The following is a 22244-nucleotide window of genomic DNA, read 5'->3' on the forward strand; positions in this document are numbered from 1 at the left end:
TTAGACTTGCTTTCAATGATAATGACAGATATACAACACACATTTCTATGTGAATTTGATTGGGTCACCCAAAATGTTACATATTGCAGCTTTAATTAGAATGGGATTTGTAGGTTATATCAGACTCCTTCACCCACGCTTGAGGGTAACATAAAAAAAATGCTACTTCGGGAAATGCCAAATTTACTACATGTATTTACAATCCTGAAAAAAAGTACAAAAACATGTGAATTACATTGCTTGTTTTGGGTTTCTGCTACTCACTCAGAGGAATCTCATCAAACTGTAATGTGCATTCCCCACAGACTTTAATAAATTAACAGATTTCAATAATATATAACAATATATGCCATTTAGCAGACGTTTTTATCCAAAGTGACTTACAGTCATGCGTGATACAATAAATGCAATAGTAATTTTAATATTAACATTTTAATTTTAATAGGCCATTTAGATAGGCCTCTCTCATCGACAGACGAGGAAACATCTAATAATAATTGATTCATCTTCTATGTGATTTTCATGATAGGAATCTCAGTGCTTAAAAAAACTAAAATAAAAACAAGCAATATAACATGAGAGGTCAGGTCCACATATAGAGGACAAGTCTTTGAATGCTGCATCCTCTGCAGATGGATCGGACCAAATTGCAGAGATTTTAGTTCTGGGTTACTGAGATTAGGCCTACATTGAAATGACAATTTAAACCTGAGTGTGTGTGTGTGTGTGTGTGTGTGTGTGTGGTGTTGTGTGTGTGTGTGTGTGTGTGTGTGTGTGTGTGTGTGTGTGTGTGTGTGTGTGTGTGTGTGTGTGTGTGTGTGTGTGTGTGTGTGTGTGTGTGTGTGTGTGTGTGTGTGTGTGTGTGTGTGTGTGTGTGTGTGTGTGGTGAATGTGGACTGAGGCAATGTAAAATGATCTACTAGGAGAGAGAGAGAGACATTTAGAAAAGAGAGTGGATATGGACCCTTCTGATGACCCTTCTGTCTATATCACTGTCTGTCTATATAACTCTGTCCATCTCTCTATATAAATCTGTCTGTCTCTCTATATCAATCTGTCTGTCTATATCACCCTGTCTGTCTATGTCACTCTGTCTGTCTCTCTGTCTGTCTCTCTATATCACCATGTCCATCTCTCTATATCAATCTGTCTGTCTATGTCACTCTGTCCATCTCTCTATATCACTGTCCGTCTCTCTATATCACTGTCCGTCTCTCTATATCACTGTCTGTCTCTCTATATCAATCTGTCTGTCTCTCTATATCAATCTATCTGTCTATTTCACTCTGTCCATCTCTCTATATCACTCTGTCTGTCTCTCTATATCACTGTCCGTCTCTCTATATCTATGTCTGTCTCTCTACATCACTCTGTCATTCTGTTTTTGTCTCAGAACATATGTTTACTCAGGTGTCCCTCTTAAAAAAACAGAAACCAGTTGGTGCACATATTTACATCTAGCTTGATTACATGTGTGGTGAGTTGTATTCGGTGCATGTGTGTGCCACCCATACACAACAGAGGTATTGCTAAAATGATAATTGATGCCATGTCCTTTCAGAAACATTGTTTCAATGTGTCAGGTTTTGTATGATATGAAGCGCTGGTTTATGGTTAGTGTCCTTCTGTGCATTAGGGATTATTAAACACAAAAACAATGTTTTAAATGACAAGTTATGCTGGATAAGAGCGTCTGCTAAATGACTTAAATGTAATGTAATGTAAATGGTGACAAGATTCTAGATGGCCTGGTCCCGGAGGTGCAGTGGATCGACAGCAGATCCGATAAGATCTCTAGCAGGCAGAAAGAGGGATATAAATCTTGAATGTGCAGAGATGTTGAGATAGTGTAAAATACACTTGATGTTTATGTCCTGCTTTGCAATGTATGCGTGGGTGTGTGTCCATTGTCTATTAGAAAAGTAAATACAAAGTTGAGTCAATCTGACTTACCTTCAGTGCTTGAATGTATTTATTTTACATAATGACATGATGTATGGTTTCCCACTGGGAAACGACTGGTCAAATCAACGTTGTTTTCACGTCATTTCAACCAGAACAATCTATGTGATGACATGGAATCAACGTGGGAAACGGATTGGATTTGCAAAAAGTCATCAACGCAAGGACATTGTCTTTTTTTCACCCAACTTTTCACCTAAATCCAATGATATGGGGACATTTTTTTGTTGATTTCACATTATGTAAATCAAAAGTAGACGTTGAACTGACATCTGTGGCCGGTGGGTTGTTTGTATGTGTGTGCAGAGAGAATGAAGGAGAGGAAGACAGGCTCATAGGCTGAAATGGACTAAATGGAAAGGTATGAACCCATCCTTCGARATCTCCTCCTTAGACGTGCGTGTATGTGCATTTGTGTTGCGATACCTTTAACTGTGGCTCTAATTGCAGATTGTTGGTCTCCCTCCTGTGGCAGTCAGAGGAACAGCAGGCGGCAGAAACCTCAAAGACCAAATTAATTCACCACATGGCACCTCACTACTTACCGCCCCTAGGCTCCACAGTCTAAGATGTTCTCCTCACAAATAGATTGTATAGATTTGCTACCATTAATACGGCATATTTCACGCTATTAGAGACTATCTATATCATTCAGTGTTTCATGTCCTAAGGCCTCTCTCTTTCTTCTCTCTGTTACGCTTTTTTTATTCTCTCTCTTTTTGTTTAACACTGTTTATAGACTTCATACCTCAAAATACTGCCTTCATGCATCATTAGAGGACAGCGGGGCATGTGTGTGTATGACTGTGTGAGTGACATACTACATAAACAGCAATGAAAGAGCCTGCTCTAAGGCCTGTGTGTGTGTGTGTTGTGTGTGTGTGTGTGTTGTGTGTGTGTGTGTGTGTGTTGTGTGTGTGTGTGTGTGTGTGTGTTGTGTGGTGTGTGTGTGGTGTGTGTGTGTGTGTTGTGTGTGGTGTGTGTGTGTGTGTGTGTGTGTGTGTGTGTGTGTGTGTGTGTGTTGTTGTGTGTGGCACAGTGTAATTCAGGCCATGGTTTTAGAGTAGCACCCTTTATTGTATATATTATGTGGTCAGTGTAGAGAAGGCTAAACCAAATGCAGAATTGTCCTTTACACCAGGGCTGGTCCAAACTTCCTCCTGCAGAGATACCCTCTAAACAAGCTGCATTTCATCGCTAACATGAGGAATGTTTATGTTGGGCTGGAGCTCGAGTATGGCTGTTACTAGCTTTCACTGCCACAAAGTCATAATTATGGTTAAGAACCTATTTTCAAAAATGTATCTTCTTAAAATTTGATTTTAAACCTAACAATAATCTTAATCCTAACAAGAACCACACTGTTAACCTGTTAGCCTTACCCTAACCTTAAATTAAGACCAAAAAGCCAACAAAAAAATCCCATATATTTTTTATATACGGCCAATCTTGACTTTGTGGCTGTGGTAACCAGTGGAAACCACCCTGTATCTCTCCAGGAGGAGGATTGGCCATCTCTGCTATACACTGATATAATATGATCCCATACAGTAGCAAAGCTCCAACACACAAGAAACTAAGAATAAATATATTCACAATTTCCTCTAATATTTGTAGGAGATAAAAGCATAAAAGGTACCTAAAAGATATTAATCGATATTTCATAGAAGTGTCTTTCCCGTGTCGAAACGCTTCGTCCTGGTTTTCTGTTCTTTTTCCCACTTTAAATCCAATGAAGTGACTTGACTGCCGTTGTCCGATGAAAGTAGTCAAGTCAGCATCCCCTTTAGGAGTTTATAGCTGTGTCTCATGGTTCTCTCGTATCCCGCAGGTCCTTATATTACACCTGAGAACCTATTCAGGAAATGTCCTATTCAGGAACTGCAAATATACAAACACAAATAAACTTTTACATATGCAAATATACTCCTCTGTCTCTTCACATGAGGAAGGCTACTTTTGACTATAATCCGGGAAATACTGTTTCAGCTTTTGATTGAATAGGGCCCTCAATTTCCCAGAGCAGCTCTGAGTCCCTGCCATTAGTATTCAAACCTCTGTTTAGATAAATAGATCTGTGTTCATAGAAAAATAAGCCTTGACCACTTGACCACCGGTCAAATACGTGTGTCAAATACATTAAAATACTGTACTTGAGCTGCCCTTGAGTTAGTTTGCCCAGTACAACTGTGGCACCAACGGAATAGCCCCATAAGTCTGTAAGCTAAATCCAAACTCATCTCAAGCACTTTTTTGAACGTATCGGACATGTGTATTAGACCCAGGTCTGGCTGCTAGTTGCTAAGGCACTTGACTGTGTCATATCTCTCTCTCCCTCTTTCCACACCACAGGAGGCTCATAATAATGGCTGGGACGGCGTGAATGGAATGGTACCCAACACATGTTTGATACCATTCCATTATTCTGTTCCAGCCATTACAATGAGCCCGTCCTCCTCAGTGAAGGTACCACCAGCATCCTGTGGTCCACAGTAACACTCAGACACAGTGACACTAATACCAGGGATGTAGTGTCCAGGGTAAACACACTTTAACACCTCTTCCACATTCTTTTCATATGGAAAGTGTTCATGCTACATTAGATGACCGTCAGACTGGGACTCTGTGTTTACACTCCCCTCTCTTTACCAATTCATTCCTGACTCCTCCCTGTGTCTCAGTCTCTCTCTCTCACTGTGTTTCGTGATGTTTTTGGAGAGGCAGAGCAACTGAGTGTCTCATCAGCAGGTCTTTAGAGAGCAAACATGAACACACACACACCCACTATATTGTCTAACATGATCACACACACACCACATTGTTTAACATGAACACACACACACACACCACATTGTCTTGCTTTGTGATGCTGGGAATAAAAAAAGCCTGATACTGAGTATTTAGTCAACGGTACAAAAAATAATTGCTAGTCTCAGGCACTGATCTAGGATCAGCTTATCCTTTCCAAAGCCTCATCTAAGGGTAACTTCATCCTAGTCCTAACAGCTCTCGCCACCCACAGGTTTACCTCTGCATATCAACATGTTCAAGACATGACATATTACAGGAGTCATTTATTGTCATCGCCAGCGGTTCCATAGTAACATTAGAACATCTATTAGAACTGATAAGATCTGTCCAGGACTTCCATGTAATCCGGCTTGGTACTGAGTCTCATTCTCAACTCTCGCGGAAACTCTGAGTTCTGGCTCTGATTACTACTGCTTGGCCCAGCGCACGCTGTCATTGTAGTAACCACGAGGGATTGGCTGGGTCTAGTTTCCTCTTTGGGTTCGGGGGGCTGAGGGGGTTGTGGAGGGTGGGGATAGCGGGGTGGTGGGGGACGTGTATACCTGTCCGGCAGGTCTCGGAACTCTGGGACTGCGGCGGACATTCCAGGGATCCCAAAGAGGCAGTCAACCAATCCCACCTTGGGGGTGGGGCCCTGGCTGTCTATGACTGTTSGGCAGAGGGTCCCGTTTCCACGGAGATCTGAAAGAGGGGGTCCCACTGCCCCGGCAACGGTACTGATGGAGGGGGGGGACACCTCCATATTCCATTCTCTCTCTCTCTCTGCCACCAAACGATAGTGTCCTTCGCTCTCTTTCTCCCCCGCCGAGCGGTATCTTCCCACGTTCCCTTTCTCTTTAGAAGCAGAGAACTGCTGCTGTTGTTGCCTCACCACTGAATCATCCTCATTCTTATAGACTGGGCTACTGCACATGTGTGTTGAGGGACTGAGGTTAGGGTTAGGGCCAGGGTCGGCGGGGAGGATGCTATCGTAGACGAGGCTATGCTGCAAGGCAGACAGAGGAGGAGGAGGAGGGGTCTTCGGTACCGGTAACCTGTGGTGCTGCTGCTCGGTGAAAATCCCACATTCCATCTGGATCCCGGCCAGATCCACCTCTCCCTGCCGCCGGAACGGCAGCTTGTCCCGCCTCCTCAGGGCATAGGCGATCAGCGCCGCTGCCGCAAAGAACGCCGACACGAACAGCACCAGCAGGCTGAGCACCAACACCGACAGAGGGATGGAAGTCTTAGGAAGGGGACCCAGGGGGCCATGGCCTGGCACAGGGTAGCCCAGAGAGAAATCACCATCTGGGGCTGTGGAGCTGTTCCACTCCCCCTGGTTCTCCACCGTGGCCTGGTGGGTGTCCAGGTCTGGACAGAGGAGGTCCAGGGAAAGAGAGCGAAGGTCTGTACCTACAACAAAAATACACAATGAAAAGAAAGGCACTTTCTTTAAGTCGCTGAAGAGCAACAAACCAAACAAATATAGGAACAACAGTGGAAGAGCCCCATGCATTCACCTACACTGCACACCTGTGTAGAGGAGCGTCAGCTTCACACATCCATGCCAGACATCAACCACATTGAAGATACGCAAGGACCTCCCTTCACGGGCCAGAGAACACAAGAAGAGGGGGGCCACGTTCCCAGCAGGTGCCCTCCCCCCTTTTGCTCAATACTGAGTAAAGGCTCTGAATAATTATGTAAATGTGATATATATATATGTATTTTAGAATATCTAACGATGGAAAATACATTTGAATTGATTAAAAGTTCATTTTGTGCATTTGTATAGCTGAAAAGGTCCCTGTCCCACTATTCAAACACCATTCAAGGGAAGTGGGACAGTACTATAAATCTGATTTCATAAAARATAATAACGGTTTACATGAGTAGTTCTATTTTAAAACACCACCAATAACTATTCATTTTAACACCAAAAGATAGATTGCTGAAAAATAATTGACAGGTTGGTTTCAAATGAGTTACAACGGGTCACCCCATCTAGGAAAACTGACCACACCCACTACAATGATGTCACACTAACCCCCCCCAAAAAATTGTTCACAAAACACATTCAGCAACAACCCAAAAGCATTAGTTGTGATTGGGTTGCAAAATTACCATAGTACAGTACCCTCCAACACACATGTACCACTACACCTGATGTCCCACTAATGCTGACATCTCCCTAAGCCTGTCTAGAGACTAGATTTGACTTTTGATTTAGACACTTATTTATATAATAATTATAGGAGCCACCTCCCATATCTTATAGTCCCACACTTGGATTCTGTAGTCCCGTGGTATGGTTCTGTTTGTTATAGCTAGAGGACTTGTAAATGTTACATGATATCAAATCAAATCAAATTTGTCATGTGCCGAATACAACAGGTGTAGTAGACCTTACCGTGAAATGCTTACTGACAAGCCCTTAACCAACAATGGAGTTTAAGAAAGTATTTTTTWATTTTTTTATAGTAACACAATAAAATAACGAGGCTATAAACAGGAGGTACAGAGTCAATGTGCGGGGGTACAGGTTAGTTGAGGTAATGTGTACATGTAGGTAGGGGTAAAGTGACTATGCATAGATAATAAACAGTGAGTAACAGCAGTGTAAAAAGAAGGGGGGGGGGGGGGGTTAATGCAAATAGTCCGTACCTCTTGCCATGCAGTAGCAGAGAGAACAGTCTATCCCCTCCGGCACCATTACCATGATACAGCCTACAGTAGCAGCCAATGTGTAGTGTTCACTGTAGGCATACATTCCATGAGACTTTTGAAAACATTCACCTTTTTAGCCACTTATCCTTCAGACAAGTACACTATATATACAAAAGTATGTGGACAACCCTTCAAATTAGTGGATTTGGCTATTTCAGCCACACCCGTTACTGACAGGTGTATAAAATCGAGCACACAGTCATGCAATCTCCTTACTGAAGAGCTCAGTGACTTTCAACGTGGCACCGTCATAGGATGCCACCTTTCCAACAAGTCAGCCCCGCTAGAGCTGCCCCGGTCAACTGTAAGTGCTGTTATTGTGAAGTGGAAAGTCTAGGAGCAACAATGGCTCAGCTGCAAAGTGCTAGGCCACACAAGCTCACAGAACGGGACCGCTGAGTGCACGTAAAAATCATCTGTCCTCGTTTGCAACACTCACTCCCGAGTTCAACTGCCTCTGGAAGCAAAGTCAGCACAATAACTGTTCGTCGGGAGCGTCATGAAATGGGTTTCCATMGCCGAGTAGCCACACACAAGCCTAAGATCATCATGCGCGACGRCAAGCTTCAGATGGAGTGGTGTAAAGCTTGCCTCCATTGGACTCTGGAGCAGTGGAAACGCATTCTCTGGAGTGATGAATCACGCTTCATCACCTGGCAGTCCGATGGACGATTCTGGTATTGGCGGATGCCAGGAGAACGCTACCAGCCTGAATGCATAGTGCCAACTGTTAAGTTTGGTGGAGGAGAAATAATGATCTGGGGCTGTTTTTCATTGTTTGGGCTAGGCCCCTTATTTATAGTGAAGGGAAATCTTAACGCTACAGCATACAATGACATTCTAGACAATTCTATGCTTCTGACTATGTGGCAACAGTTTGGGGAAGGCCCTTTCCTGTTTCAGCATGACAATGCCACCGTGCACGAAGCGAGGTCCATGCAGAAATGGTTTGTCGAGATCGGAGTAGAAGAACTTGACTGACCTGCACAGAGCCCTGACCTCAACCCCATCGAACACCTTTGGGATGAATTGGACCGCCAACTGCGTGCCAGGCTTAAACGCCCAACATCAGTGCCCGACCTTACTAATGCTCTTGTTGCTGAACGGAAGCAGAAGCAATGTCCCCRCTAGTGGAAAGCCTTCCCAGATGAGTAGAGGCTGTTATAGCAGCAAAGGGGGGACAGACTCCATATTAATGCCCATGATTTTGGAATTTGACATTCGACGAGCAGGTGCCCACATACTTTTGGTCATATTGTGTATAGGACTGAAAATATTGTTGTATTGTGTTGTATGGTGCAAGACACCACAATGCAATGCATTATTATGCATTATTATTCCCACACCATTATCACTACAGAGAGTCAGACAAGCCTATTGGCTTCTTAGCTTAAGCTTAGTTTAGCTTATTCAAGCCGGTCTCAAAATACAACACTGTCCCTTTAAGATATAAAAAAKCTCTTCACCTGACTCGCTTTTCAACGTTGGCTAGAAATGTACATGTTTTGTAGTCTTGTAGGAAGCAATCACTCCCCCATTGCTGACAAGAAATTAGCTAATAACTCAGAAACGTGCATAGAATATGAACAAATGTGCACACGCGGCTACACGCATTGATCTCCAAACGAACACATCTTCTCGCGAACGCTCGTGTCTGTCAATGCAATAGAATCCTCCTACGATGCGCTCTGCTTAAATCAAAATCACATACTAACTCTTGTGTTTTTGGTATGTTTCATTGAAAACGGCTAATAGTATGTTGTTTCGATCACAATTCCCACAGTAGAAGGAAACGCTGATAGTGTAAACCACAGGTGTTAAACTAATTCCAAGGAGGGCCGAGTGTCTGAGGGCTTTCGCTCCTCCCTTGTACTTGATTGATGAATTAAGGTCAGTGATTAGTAAGGAACTATCCTCACCAGCAGACACTACGCCGTACATGGAAAGCGTTTGACACCCCTGGTATAAACTAACTGGGCAAACTCTAGTATAGATCAATCTAGTGCGTCTCTGCACAGACTTGTATTTCTTATGCGCGGCAGTCAGATATGTAAGAGAGTTGTCCAGCTCGATCTCATCTTCCCAGATTTGAATGTGAGCATGCACTCTGCGTTTGTTACTTTTGTATCTGTTATTATTGGCTGTCTTTCCACTGAAAATTCCTGTCTCTATTCATATAGTKTTTTTTCCATTTAATCAAATACTATGGAAATACCCCACACCTTTTCCCTTCCTTTCATTTAGCATTATGCCAAAATCTTTATTATTCATTCATCCTTTACATTCAGCACATTATCCTGGTTATTTCCTAATAAATCTGTTGTTTATAAAGTATCTACTCTTCTCCATGAATGCATTGCCTTGTCATTTAACAGTACTCAATTGCCTTCAGATAGAATTATGTGACAAGTTGTATTTATCCCTTGTTGCTAAATGATAGTTTCTTGCTGACTCAGAACAAACAAGTGGTGCCCGATTAATGAATTCACATAGACACTCCTGGGAAGTGTGGGAAGTGTCAAGGGGAGAGGAATGGTGAATGGTATGGTAATGTTAACTGTGCTATAAAAATAAATAAAGAACCGCACACTCTATATATATAGTATATAAACTCCCAGTCATTTATTGGGTAAAACACCAATGTTTCGGCAGACGTTCGGTAGCCTTCAGATGTTGCTGTTTTACCCAATAAATTACTGGGAGTTTATATGTATATAGAGTGTGCCCCTCTCTTTATTTATTTTCATAGCTTACAGTTTATTCGCCGTTAGTCAGCACCTCTACACAAAATAAGGTTCTTTGGGTGTGCGCCAGCTCATGCTGTTTATTAGAATGTTAACTGTGCTGTCATGAGCCTTAGCCCCAGTACCTGTGGTCTCTTCTGGTGAGTGACAGACCACCTCCCCCACCACCACCACCGCACTCAGGCCCTCCAGCCAGCGCTTCAGAGGGGCCGCATCACACCTGCACTCCCATGGGTTCTGTTGCAGGTCCACCTGGGAGGAGATGATGAGAAAAGCTTTATATCCATCTGTGTCCATAGAAATGTGATTGGTGCCATACAAAATGAGGAACATCTGACTAGTCCAGTTAGATGCTCTATAATCCCCTCCACAGACAGACTGACAGACACACCTGTGCCCATACACGTTACACGTTACACACACACCTATACCAATACACACCGCCCCACTACACACACCTCGTCTGCACACACACCTAACCCCCTCCAAACACCCCTCCCTTCCTCCTCATACCTGCACCAGTCCAGTGAGGTGCTCTAACACCCCCTCTACAGGCAGGCTGAGGAAGTGGTTGTTGCGGAGGTTGAGGCGGGAGAGGGAGATGACCTGGAACACTCCGACAGGAAGTGACCTCAGCAGGTTGGCGTTGAGGAAGAGCAGCTGGAGAGACGGCATGGGGCTGAACGCTCCCGCTTCCACCACACCGATCTCATTGTACTCGAAATACAGGTACCTACAAGGAAACATGATCATACAGTACCCAGGAACTTGTGTGTGTGTGAGTGTGTGTGTGTGTGAGTGAGTGTGTGTGTGTGTGGCAGTCAGTCCTACCTGAGGTTAAGTAGACCCAGGAACATGTGTGGGCTAAGCCTCTGCAGGTTGTTGCCGTTCAGGTAGAGACTCCTCAGGGTCGGCAGGCTGGAGAACGCTCCCTCCTGGAGAACCAYACAGAGAGAAAGAGAGAGAGGGGAGAGAGACAGAGAGAGAGAGGGACAGAGAGAGACAGGGACAGAGAGAGACAGAGGAAGAGAGAGAGAGGGGAGAGAGAGACAGAGAAAGAGAGAGACAGAAAGAGAGAGAGAGAGAGAGGGACAGAGAAAGAGAGCGAGAGAGAAAGAGAAGGTAAATGCAGGAGCTTCGTGTCCATTGTGCCACAGGGCCCCTCAATTTTATCCATGTGTACGCTGAAATCCAGGTTATAGGCCTAATGTTTTGTTTTTTACGAATATTTAAAGCATAGATATCAAACTTGGCCATCAGTGCTCCCTGTGTATGACGCCTCAGGCTAAAGACAATCTGAACCCTAGGAGATCCTACGCCTAAACCTGAATAAAGGAGATCCTCTGGCTAACGACAACCTGAATAAAGGAGATCCTCTGGCTAATAACAACCTGAATAAAGGAGACCCTCTCTGGCTAATGACAACCTGAATAAAGGAGATTCCCTGGCTAATGACAACTCTGAATAAAAGGAGATCCCTCTGGGCTAATGACAACCTGAAAAAAGGAGATCCTCTGGCTAATGACAACCTGAATAAAGGAGATCCTCTCTGGCTAATGACAACTGAAATAAGGAGATCCTCTGGCTAATGACAACCTGAATAAAGGAGATCCCTCTCTGGCTAATGACAACCTGAATAAAGGAGATCCTCTGGCTAATGACAACCTGAAAAAAGGAGATCCTCTGGCTAATGACAACCTGAATAAAGGAGACCTCTGGCTAATGACAACCTGAATAAAGGCAGCCTCTGGCTAATGACAACCTGAATAAAGGAGATCCTCTGGCTAATGACAACCTGAATAAAGGAGATCCTCTCTGGCTAATGACAACCTGAATAAAGGAGATCCTCTGGCTAATGACAACCTGAATAAAGGAGATCCTCTCTGGCTAATACAACCTGAATAAAGGGAATCCTCTCTGCTGACGCAACCTGAATAAAGGAGATCCTCTGGCTAATGACAACCTGAATAAAGGAGATCCCTCTCTGGCTAATGACAACCTGAATAAAGGAGATCCCTCTGGCTGACGAACCTGAATAAAGGAGATCCTCTGGCTAAATGACAACCTGAATTAAGGAGATCCTCTCTGGCTAATGACAACCTGAATAAAGGAGATCCTCTGGCTAATGACAACCTGAATAAAGGAGATCCGGTTGTTTCCCAGGTGAAGTAGATCCAGACTGGAAAAATTCCAGAAATCTGACTTATAGATCCGCTGGATGAGGTTGCCGCTGAGGTACAGCTTCCGTCCGTTGAGGGGGCGTGGCGTGAGCTGGGAGACGTTATGGAAGCCGCTCTCCTTACAGTTGACTGTCAACCCTAGGTCTGGAACAATTATACTGAATCAACTTTATTATTTATTATACAGCTCTTTTCATACATTTCAGTCCAAAGTGTTTTGCATTGAGCACATATGCAAAGCTAGTCTCAGCAGTATGACATCATCAGACACAATGGGGCGACTTCCTGTTTACAGACAACAACATTATTCAGATTTGTCACTGGTGCATAGTGCAATGGTTGTCCCTGTTAGTTTGTGTCCCTTGTGGCTTGCCCACATTGTGAAGAGCACAATAGTAGCAGTCTTGGCAAATTCAAATCTTGTTGTTTATATCTGTTAGCAGGAAGTCATCCTGCTGTGTGTGATGATGTCATCCTGCTGAGCCAAAGAAGTCCCATCCAAACTGTACCTGAGATGTGGAGGTTACAGGTGCACCCTAGAGGACATATGATGGGGATGGGGGGGCGAGTCTGGTACCCTGCGATGGGAGGGGGCTGGTTGGGGAGGAGGCTACGCTGGGTGGGGGGCGTCCTGGAGGGCCGGGGACGCTTAGTGGGCCGAGGGGACCTCTCTCTCCCCCTCCGCTCCGCCGATGATGAAGTCGACGAAGATGAGGTATGTGTGTTCTGATGGTGAACCATGGAGGACGGCTTGGTGGGTCTGGGCCTCCCAGGGTTGTGGTTCGCTTTTGGGTTAGAGGGCGGATGCTGAGGAGGCTGTACCCCTCCGTGCTTCTCCCTCTCTCCCTCCTTCTCCCCCTCTCCCTCCACCTCTCCGGCACACAGTTCTTTGCGTGGTATCTCCCTCAGGTCTTTCCCGTGCAGGTSGAAGGGGTATTCYCAGGTGATGTCCCCCACCACTGCGGTGTAGGGGATGTGTCCCAGCCAGATCTGCAGCTGGACAGCCTCACAGCCACAGATCCAGGGGTTCTCCTCCAGCTGGAGCTCCATCAGGCTGCGGCCCACGTACTCCAGGGTCCCGGCGTAGGCCAGGCTCTTCAGACGGTTCCCCCGCAGGTCCAGGTGGGTCAGAGACACAGATCTGGGGGTGGAAGGGATCATTACGGCTGGGGTCAATTCCATTTCAATTCCACATTGAGAAAAATTGGAAATGGAATTGGTGATCATGTTATTGAAGAAAAAGGAGCATGATTGATACATGTTATAAATGTGATTCGAAACAACTTTGTCAGACAGTCACCTTGGTCAGAGTGAGAAACAGACCCATGATGTGGACATAGTGCAGGGTTATTAAGCAGGGAGATACCTGAAGAGGTGAGGAGGCAGAGCAGGGATCAGGTTGTCGTTGAGGATGAGCACTCGTAATTTATGCAGGTAGCGTAGCGCCCCACTGTCGATGCGTTTGATGACATTGTAGTCGGCCTGTAGTTAGAGGGGATAGAGGTTAAGTCAAAGTGTTCAAATGTGACATTTTGACACAAACAGGAACTCATCAGGCTCAGGAGATCCCACATAACTTATTGATTATCATTGTCACAGTAAGTATGGATGAGGACTAATCACAGTGATTATTGATGAGGATTGACCACAGTGTTTATTGATGGTTCTGATGGGTAGTAATGATGTCAGGCCTACCTGCAGGTACTCCAGTGCCTCCAGGCCAGAGAAGGTGTCGTTGCGGAACACCTCCAGCTTGTTCTCGTGGAGGTAGAGGCGTCTCAGTGTCCCCAGACCATGAAACGCCCCGGCACGGATGTCCTGCAGCGCGTTGTTGCCTAGGTTTATCGCCACGGCATTGCTATGGTGCAGGAAGCCGTTGCTATAGAGACGCCTCAAGGAGTTCCTCTGCAGGTTGAGCTTGAAGGGGCGGAGCCAGGACTGGGACACCTGATTGGTTGATTGATTGATTGGTTGTTTGACTTTTTWAAATCATATACAAATACACATATGCCAAAACAGAAACAGTACATTTAGTGCAGTAATGCAGTATAGTGCAGAACAGGGCTGTTTATTAATATACTACTGCAGTATGTATATTATAATATAAAGTACAATAGATTAAGGTAATGCAGTGCAGTCACCTGGCTGGCGTTAGTGAAGCCCCGCCCATCACAGTGCACGTGCAACACGCCCTCTTTGACCTCGCACGTGCARGGCTCGAAGCACGGTTCGTCCACCTCCTCCTCCGAGCTGTCCACCATAGGGGTGTGTGTGGAGGTGGGCGTCGGGGTGTGTGTGTGAATGTGTGTCTGGGTCGGGGTCACACAACCCAGGACCACCACAGACAGCAGGGAGAGCCACAGCATCCTACCTCCTCTGCCTTCAGCCCAGGCCAGGGCAGCGGCACACACCCACCCCTCACCGCACTGCATACAGAAACACACACATGGCTACTGTTAAATGGGATCCTATCAGACCCAGCAGAGTGATGCTTATGCATGTCCCTTTGTTTATGAACTACTGGCACCGTCGCGCTAACGTGACTGGTCCTGGTAGTACTCTGGTTTCACATCCTGGAACCAACACTTGGACTGGTACCAGAATAAACTTGGTTTTCACATGAGTGAAAATATCATTATATATCGTTTTATCAGCTATATGAGTTATAGTGCTATATTTAAGCACTACGGCGCGAGGGGGTGTGGTATATGGCCAATATAACACGGCTAAGGGCTGTTCTTAGGCACAATGCAACGCAGAGTAAATATTATTATAAACCGGGTGGTTCGAGCCATGAATGCTGATTGGCTGACAGCCGTGGTATATCAGACCGTATACCAAACGTATGACAAAACATTTATTTTTACTGCTCTAATTACGTGGGTAACCAGTTTATAATAGCAATAAGGCACCTCTGGGATTTGTGATATATGGCCAATATACCACGGCTAAAGGCTGTATCTAGGCACCCCGCGTTGCGTCATGCTTAATTAAGAACAGCCCTTAGCTGGTATATTGGCCATATACCACACCTCCTCTGACCTTATTGCTAATTGCAATATAATTATAATTTATAGTATATATATTTATATAGGAGTTATAGCACGGTTCAGGATACATAATGCTTCAGGTTCCATACTAGACAGTGACGTGGAAAACACCCATTACATTCATCAACAAGGAACTAACAACAGCAATCCAAGTCCATTATAATACATTAGGTTGATTACCATGATAATACAGCAGATAGCATGAGAGAGGCTCTGAAGACCTCTTCGGGACATAAGAGGCTGCTTTAAAATCATAATGACAGTCAGAGTGATGCTGATGATGACAATAAAATAATATATTATAAACACAGGGCCGGATGGATGAGAGGAGAAGACTGCACTAGAAAACTAGAGATGCAGTATAATTCTATGCTGTCTTTAACCAGGAAAATGACATCTAAATCAGGAGGCTCTCTTTGCCTGATTCATGTAACTTGGAGGCCACCATGCAGAAGGTAATGGGCTACTAATCAAAAAACAATAACAATCAGAAGCTACTAGCTAGTTCAATTGCTCCTGCATTTAGACAGACAGAGAGTCGTCCTCAGGCTCAATTGCTCCTGCATTTAGACAGACAGAGAGTCGTCCTCAGGCTCAATTGCTCCTGCATATAGACAGACAGAGAGCCGGCTGGCTGCTGGACGAGATTAGTTTAGAAGCAGCTAGCACACACTGAAGAAGGCCATGATAATGAAGGTAAAAAAAGAATAATTGATAATGCAATGATAACAATAACAGCAATTACAACAGCGATAATGTAACAATAAGGATAATGTAATAAAATGTAATGCTAATGTTACAATAATGATAATGTAAGAAAGTGCAGTGGTAATGTAACATCAAGGACCATGTAATAAAATGTAATGCTAATGTTACAATAATGATAATGTAAGAAAGTGCAGTGGTAATGTAACATCAAGGACCATGTAATAAAATGTAATGATAATGTTACAATAAGGATAATGTAATAAAGTGCAGTGGTAATGTAACAACAAGGACCATGTAATAAAAGGTAATGATAATGTAACAACAAGGATAATGTCATAAAAGGTAATGATAAGGTAATTATTTGAATCAGTGGCTGGGAAAATACTGCAGTAAGATAAACAGACAACCTGAGATGAGATGTCAGGGAGAGGTGATTATGGAATGAGAGGAAGAGGACAAGGGGGGAGAAGAGGAGAAGGGGAGTGGAAAAGAAAGGGGAGAGGAGAGGATGATAGATATGAAAAGAAGAGTGGAGAGCAGGGAAGATAAGATGAGAGAAGGGGGAAGAGAAGAAAATAGAAGATTGGAGTGAGGGGGAAATGAGCAGAGGAAGAGAGGGAGCAGAAGAGAGAGAAAATAAGAGGAGAAAAGAAAAGAGAGGACTGAGGGTCTTATGAGAAGAGGAGAGGAGGAGCKGAATGTTGTGCTGAAGAGAGAGGATTGATTGCGTAACCATGAGAAACCGTGAGTCAGTCAGTCAAGGCTATATCGTGTCTCTCTTTCTCCCTCGCTCTCTCTCACACACAGACACACACACAGGAGAGCTCCAAGTGAAACAGCTCAAATCTATTGATATTGATTGTATCAAAAGCCTTCCTTTTCCCTGCACACAGTGTTCCCTGGCTGGAGAGAAATATAAGGAGAGAGAGAGAGTATGTGTGTGTCTGTGTGTGTGTGTGTGTGAGAGAGAGAGAGGTTTGTAGATTCCGTGGATAAATACATGCAGGTTTGTAGATTCCGTGGATAAATACATGCAGGTTTGTATTCAGTGGATAAATACATGCAGGTTTGTATTGAGTGGATAAATACATACAGGTTTGTATTCAGGATCAAATACAATACAGGTTTGTATTCAGTGGATAAATACATGCAGGTTTGTATGATGGATAAATACATGCAGGTTTGTAATTGAGTGGATAAATACATACAGGTTGTAGATTCATGGATAAATAATGCAGGTGTGTATGTTCAGTGGATATAATACATTGCAGGTTTGTATTGAGTGGATAAATACATGCAGGTTTGTATTCAGTGGATAAATACAATGACAGGTTTGTATTCAGTGGATAATACATCAGGTTTGTCAGTGGATAAATACAGGTTGTATTCAGTGGATAAATACATGCAGGTTTGTATTCAGTAGATAACTACATGCAGGTTTGTATTCAGTAGATAAATACATGCAGGTTTGTATTGAGTGTAAATACATACAGGTTTGTAGATTCAGTGGATAAATACATACAGGTTTGTATTCAGTGGATATAATACATGCAGGTTTGTAGATTCAGTGGATAAATACATACAGGTTTGTATTCAGTGGATAAATACATACAGGTTTGTATTCAGTGGATAAATACATCAGCGTTTGTATTCAGTAGATAATACATGCAGGTTTGTATTCAGTAGTATTAAATAACATGCAGGTTTGTATTGAGTGTATAAATACATACAGGTTTGTAGATTCAGTGGATAAATACATACAGGTTTGTATTCAGTGATAATATCATGCAGTTTGTATTCAGTGGAAAATATACAGGTTGTATTCATGATAAATACTTGTCACGCCCTGACCTTAGTATCTTTTTTTCTTTATTATTTGGTGGTCAGGGTGTGACAAGGGTGGTTTGTTCAGTTTTTTCCTGTTTAGGTTTTTTGTTATCATGGGGTGTTTGTAGTCTAGGTTTTATAGGTCTATGGTGGCCTGAATTGGTTCCAATCAGAGATAGCTGTTTATCGTTGTCTCTGATTGGGGATCCTATTTAGGTTGCCATTTTTCCATTTTGGTTTGTGGGTTATTGTCTATATGTAGTTGCATGTCAGCACTTGTTATATAATAGCTTCACGTTCGTTTTGTTATTTTGTTTAGCGTTTCTTCGTTTGATTAAAAAGTATGTATTCATATCATGCTGCGCCTTGGTCTCCTCCTTACGATGAACGTGACAGAATAACCCCCAACAAAGGACCAAGCAGCGTGATAAGGAGGAACAGCGCTTAATGGGGAAATGGACCTGGGAGGAAATACTGGATGGAGCAGGACCCTGGACACAGCCGGGGGAAAATCGCCTTTCTAAAGAGGAGATAGAGGCAGCGAAAGCAGAACGGCGATACTACGAGGAGAAATACGGAGAATAGAGGAACGGTGACGATATGAGGGTACACGGCTTGCACGGAAGCCGAGACGCAGCCCCAATATTTGTTTTGGGGGGGGGGGGGGGGGGGGCACACAAGGAGATTGGCTGAGTCAGGTAGGAGAACCTGAGCCACTCCTCGTGCTTACCGTGGGGAATGTGTTACTGGTCAGGCACCGTGTTATGCGGTGGAGTGCACGGTGTCTCCAGTGCGCTATTCTAGTCCGGTGCGCTCTATTCCAGCTCCTCGCATTTGCCAGGCTAGAATGGGCATCCAGCCAGGAAGGAGGTGCTGGCTCAGCGCTCCTGGCTCCAGTATACCTTCTTGGACCAGGATATACCTGTGCCGGCTTTGCGTACTGTGTCTCCGGTAAGTCTGCACAGCGCAGTGTGTCTGTCAGCGCCTGCATTTGCAGGGTGAAAATAAACATCCAGCCAGGACGGGTTGTGTCAGCTCTCACACTCCAGACCTCCAGTATGCCTCCGCAGTCCAGTACGTCCTGTGCCTGCACCCGCACTCGCCCTGAGGTGTGTGTCACCAGCCCAGTACACCAGTGCCGACACCACGCACCAGCTTCCAGTGCGCCTCCAGGGTCCAGTACGCCCTGTTCCTGCTCCTCGCACTCGCCCTGAGGTGCGTGTCCTCAGCCCGGTACCACCAGTTCCGGCACTACGCACCTGGCTACATGCGCCTCGGCAGTCCAGAGCGTCCGGCGACAGTTCCATTCCAGAGCGTCTGGCGACAGTACCCAGTCCAGAGCGTCGGCGACAGTACCCAGTCCAGAGCGTCCGGCGACAGTACCCAGTCCAGAGCGTCCGGCGACAGTACCCAATCCAGAGTGTCCGCGACAGTACCCACCGTACGAGCGTCCGCGACAGTACCCAGTCCAGAGCGGTCCGCGACAGTTCACAGACCGGAACCTCACGATGGGCCACAGTCGGAACCTCCAAGACGCCACAGTTCGGAACCTCCAACGACAGCACAGTCGGAACCTCCAACGACGGCCACAGTCCGGAACCTCCAACGATGGGCCACAGTCCGGAGCTCCAAGACGATCTCCAGTCCGGAGCTCTCCAGCGACGATCTCCAGTCCGGGCCTCCAGCGACGATCTCCAGTCCGGGCCTCCAGCGACGATCTCCAGTCCGGGCCTCCAGCGACGATCTCCAGTCCGAGGCTCCAGCGACGGTCCCAGCCCGGGGTCAGACTCCAGCCCGGGGTCTCAGCGACGGTCCCCAGCCCGGGGTCTCCAGCGACGGTCCCCAGTCCAGAACATCCGGCAATGATCCACGCAGCGAGGGCCCAGCCGGGGCCTACGGCGAGGATCCACAGTCCAGAGCCTCCGGCGATGATCCACGGCGTCAGTCTACAAGAGCGGACTCAGTGTAAAGAACGGGGCGGCGTCCAGAACCAAACCGCCACCGAGGTTAGATGCCCCCAGACCCTCCATATAGTTTAGGTTTGCGGCCGGAGGCCGCACCTTTGGGGGGTGGGGTACTGTCAGCCCTGACCTTAGTTATCTTTATTTTCTTTATTATTTGGTTAGGTCAGGGTGTGACAAGGGTGTTTGTTTAGTTTTTGTCCTGTTTAGGGTTTTTTGTATATCTAGGGATGTTGTTAGTCTAGGTTATTATAGGTCTATGGTGGCCTGAATTGGTTCCCAATCAGAGATAGCTGTTTATCGTTGTCTCTGATTGGGGATCCTATTTAGGTTGCCATTTTTCCATTTTGGTTTTGTGGTTATTGTCTATATGTAGTTGCATGTCAGCACTTGTTATATAATAGCTTCACGTTCGTTTTGTTATTTTGTTATTTGTTTAGTGTTTCTTCGTTCGATTAAAAAGTATGTATTCATATCACGCTGCGCCTTGGTCTCCTCCTTACGACGAACGTGACATACATGCAGGTTTGTATTCAGTTGATAAATACATGCAGGTTTGTATTGAGTGGATAAATACATGCAGGTTTGTAGATTCAGTGGATAAATACATACAGGTTTGTATTCAGTGGATAAATACATACAGGTTTGTATTCAGTGATAAATACATACAGGTTTGTATTCAGTGGATAAATACATGCAGGTTTGTATTGAGTGGATAAATAACATGATAGACAGTGGAGTAAGATGGAATTAAATACATACAGGTTTGTATTGAGTGGATAAATACATGCAGGTTTGTATTTAGTGGATAAAATACTGCAGGTTTGTATTCAGTGGATAAATACATGCAGGTTTGTATTAAGTGGATAAATACATGCAGGTTGTATTCAGTGGATAAATACATGCAGGTTTGTATTCAGTGGATAAATACATGCAGGTGTGTATTCAGTGGATAAATACATGCAGGTTTGTATTCAGTGGATAAATACATGCAGGTTTGTATTCAGTGGATAAATACATGCAGGTTTGTATTCAGTGGACTCTAGTATCCTTTTCACACTGTAATTATGACGTTAAACATATTGTGCTGGATCAATATTTAAATAGCCACTATTGAAGTATTGCAATTTGGTCCTCGTTGGGTAATGACTGTCTGACCTACAAGACAACACTGTTTACTTCCTCGAAACACTTGATTGGCTAATAACTCAGGCCCCTCTCTCATTTTTCATCTCTCTCTCTCACAGAAATCTATTTATCCATCCATCCACTCATCTATCCACTCATCTATGCATCCAGAACAGGTGTGGTTAGACCTACTTTGCTTTTCTTTCGTGACTCTTCCTTCCTTGTTTCCTTCCTTCCTACCTTCCTCCCCCTGTTCTCCATCCCCTGCACCGTGGCGCAAACCAACCAGCAATGACCGCGGCAGCTGCTTATTACAACACATATTCATGTCACATAATCCCAGCGTCTACCTTTCCTCACGAACCCACTGTCCATCCAGGGCCGTTACAGAGCTTTCCCTGCRCAGCGCATCCCGGCCACTCTTCCCTAGAAACACAACGCACCATCCACAACCAAGACTATGGAAATAGCTATATCCATACAACAATGTCAATTAGTAACATTACTGGGCACAATTATAATTATAGAATTAGTGCGTGTCCAAATAGTAATTAATATAACCTATTAAGGCACTAGATTCTTGGCACTAAAGCAAATCATTTATATTCGCCTTTGTCTGCCTCCCCCTTCCCCTCCCACTAGCGCTAAGAACCATACAGCGGCAGTGGATCTGCAGAGACGAGGTCTTTACTCACTCAGGTCCCGCGTAGAAATCCACGAACAGCCGATGGGAGACTTTATGCGTTGGCTGTCGACATGTCTGTTTGCTTTTCAGCTGCACTCTTCCTTCCCTCTCTCCTTTCCTCTCCTGGAGCGGTTGAGGCGGATGGGGGGAGCAGAGGGAACGTGACAGGACTGCAATGTGGGTGAGAGAGAGAGAACCGTAGAAAAAACGCACCGCTTTAGAATGCAGGTCTGTTCCCCTCTCCAGCGCTCAACAGTGCTGCCCGCGGGAACTCAGCTGCGGCGCGGGACTGCCACCGAACACGCGCATGATGCTGTGCGGATTGTATTAAGGATGACTTGTCTCTCCATCTTTGATAACCGGGTAGCCTAATTAAAATAAAGAAAATGAAGTAGCCAAAAGGACAATAAAAGAAAGGAGGAATTAATGGAGTGAAGTGGGAACTGGGGAAGTATTCGAAGAAGCTAGTTTGGATTTAGTGC

The 22244-nt window shown here is 44.9% G+C and overlaps 1 protein-coding gene across 1 annotated transcript; it reads right to left on the bottom strand.

Annotated features, from left to right (window-relative positions):
- Nucleotides 1-3020: 3020 nt before the first annotated feature.
- Nucleotides 3021-21989, bottom strand: LOC112067858 (SLIT and NTRK-like protein 3). The gene is made up of 10 exons (XM_024134632.2): nucleotides 21773-21989; nucleotides 14545-14829; nucleotides 14099-14350; nucleotides 13770-13885; nucleotides 12913-13544; nucleotides 12357-12547; nucleotides 11055-11158; nucleotides 10737-10956; nucleotides 10349-10475; nucleotides 3021-6165 (listed from the first exon to the last, which is right to left on the bottom strand). Exons 2-10 carry the CDS (start codon nucleotides 14767-14769, stop codon nucleotides 5081-5083), a joined length of 2952 nt encoding a protein of 983 aa, XP_023990400.1. The 5' UTR covers nucleotides 14770-14829; nucleotides 21773-21989; the 3' UTR covers nucleotides 3021-5080.
- Nucleotides 21990-22244: the final 255 nt, after the last annotated feature.

Source organism: Salvelinus sp. IW2-2015, linkage group LG27 (genome assembly GCF_002910315.2).
Source record: "Salvelinus sp. IW2-2015 linkage group LG27, ASM291031v2, whole genome shotgun sequence".
NCBI classification, from domain to species: domain Eukaryota; kingdom Metazoa; phylum Chordata; class Actinopteri; order Salmoniformes; family Salmonidae; genus Salvelinus; species Salvelinus sp. IW2-2015.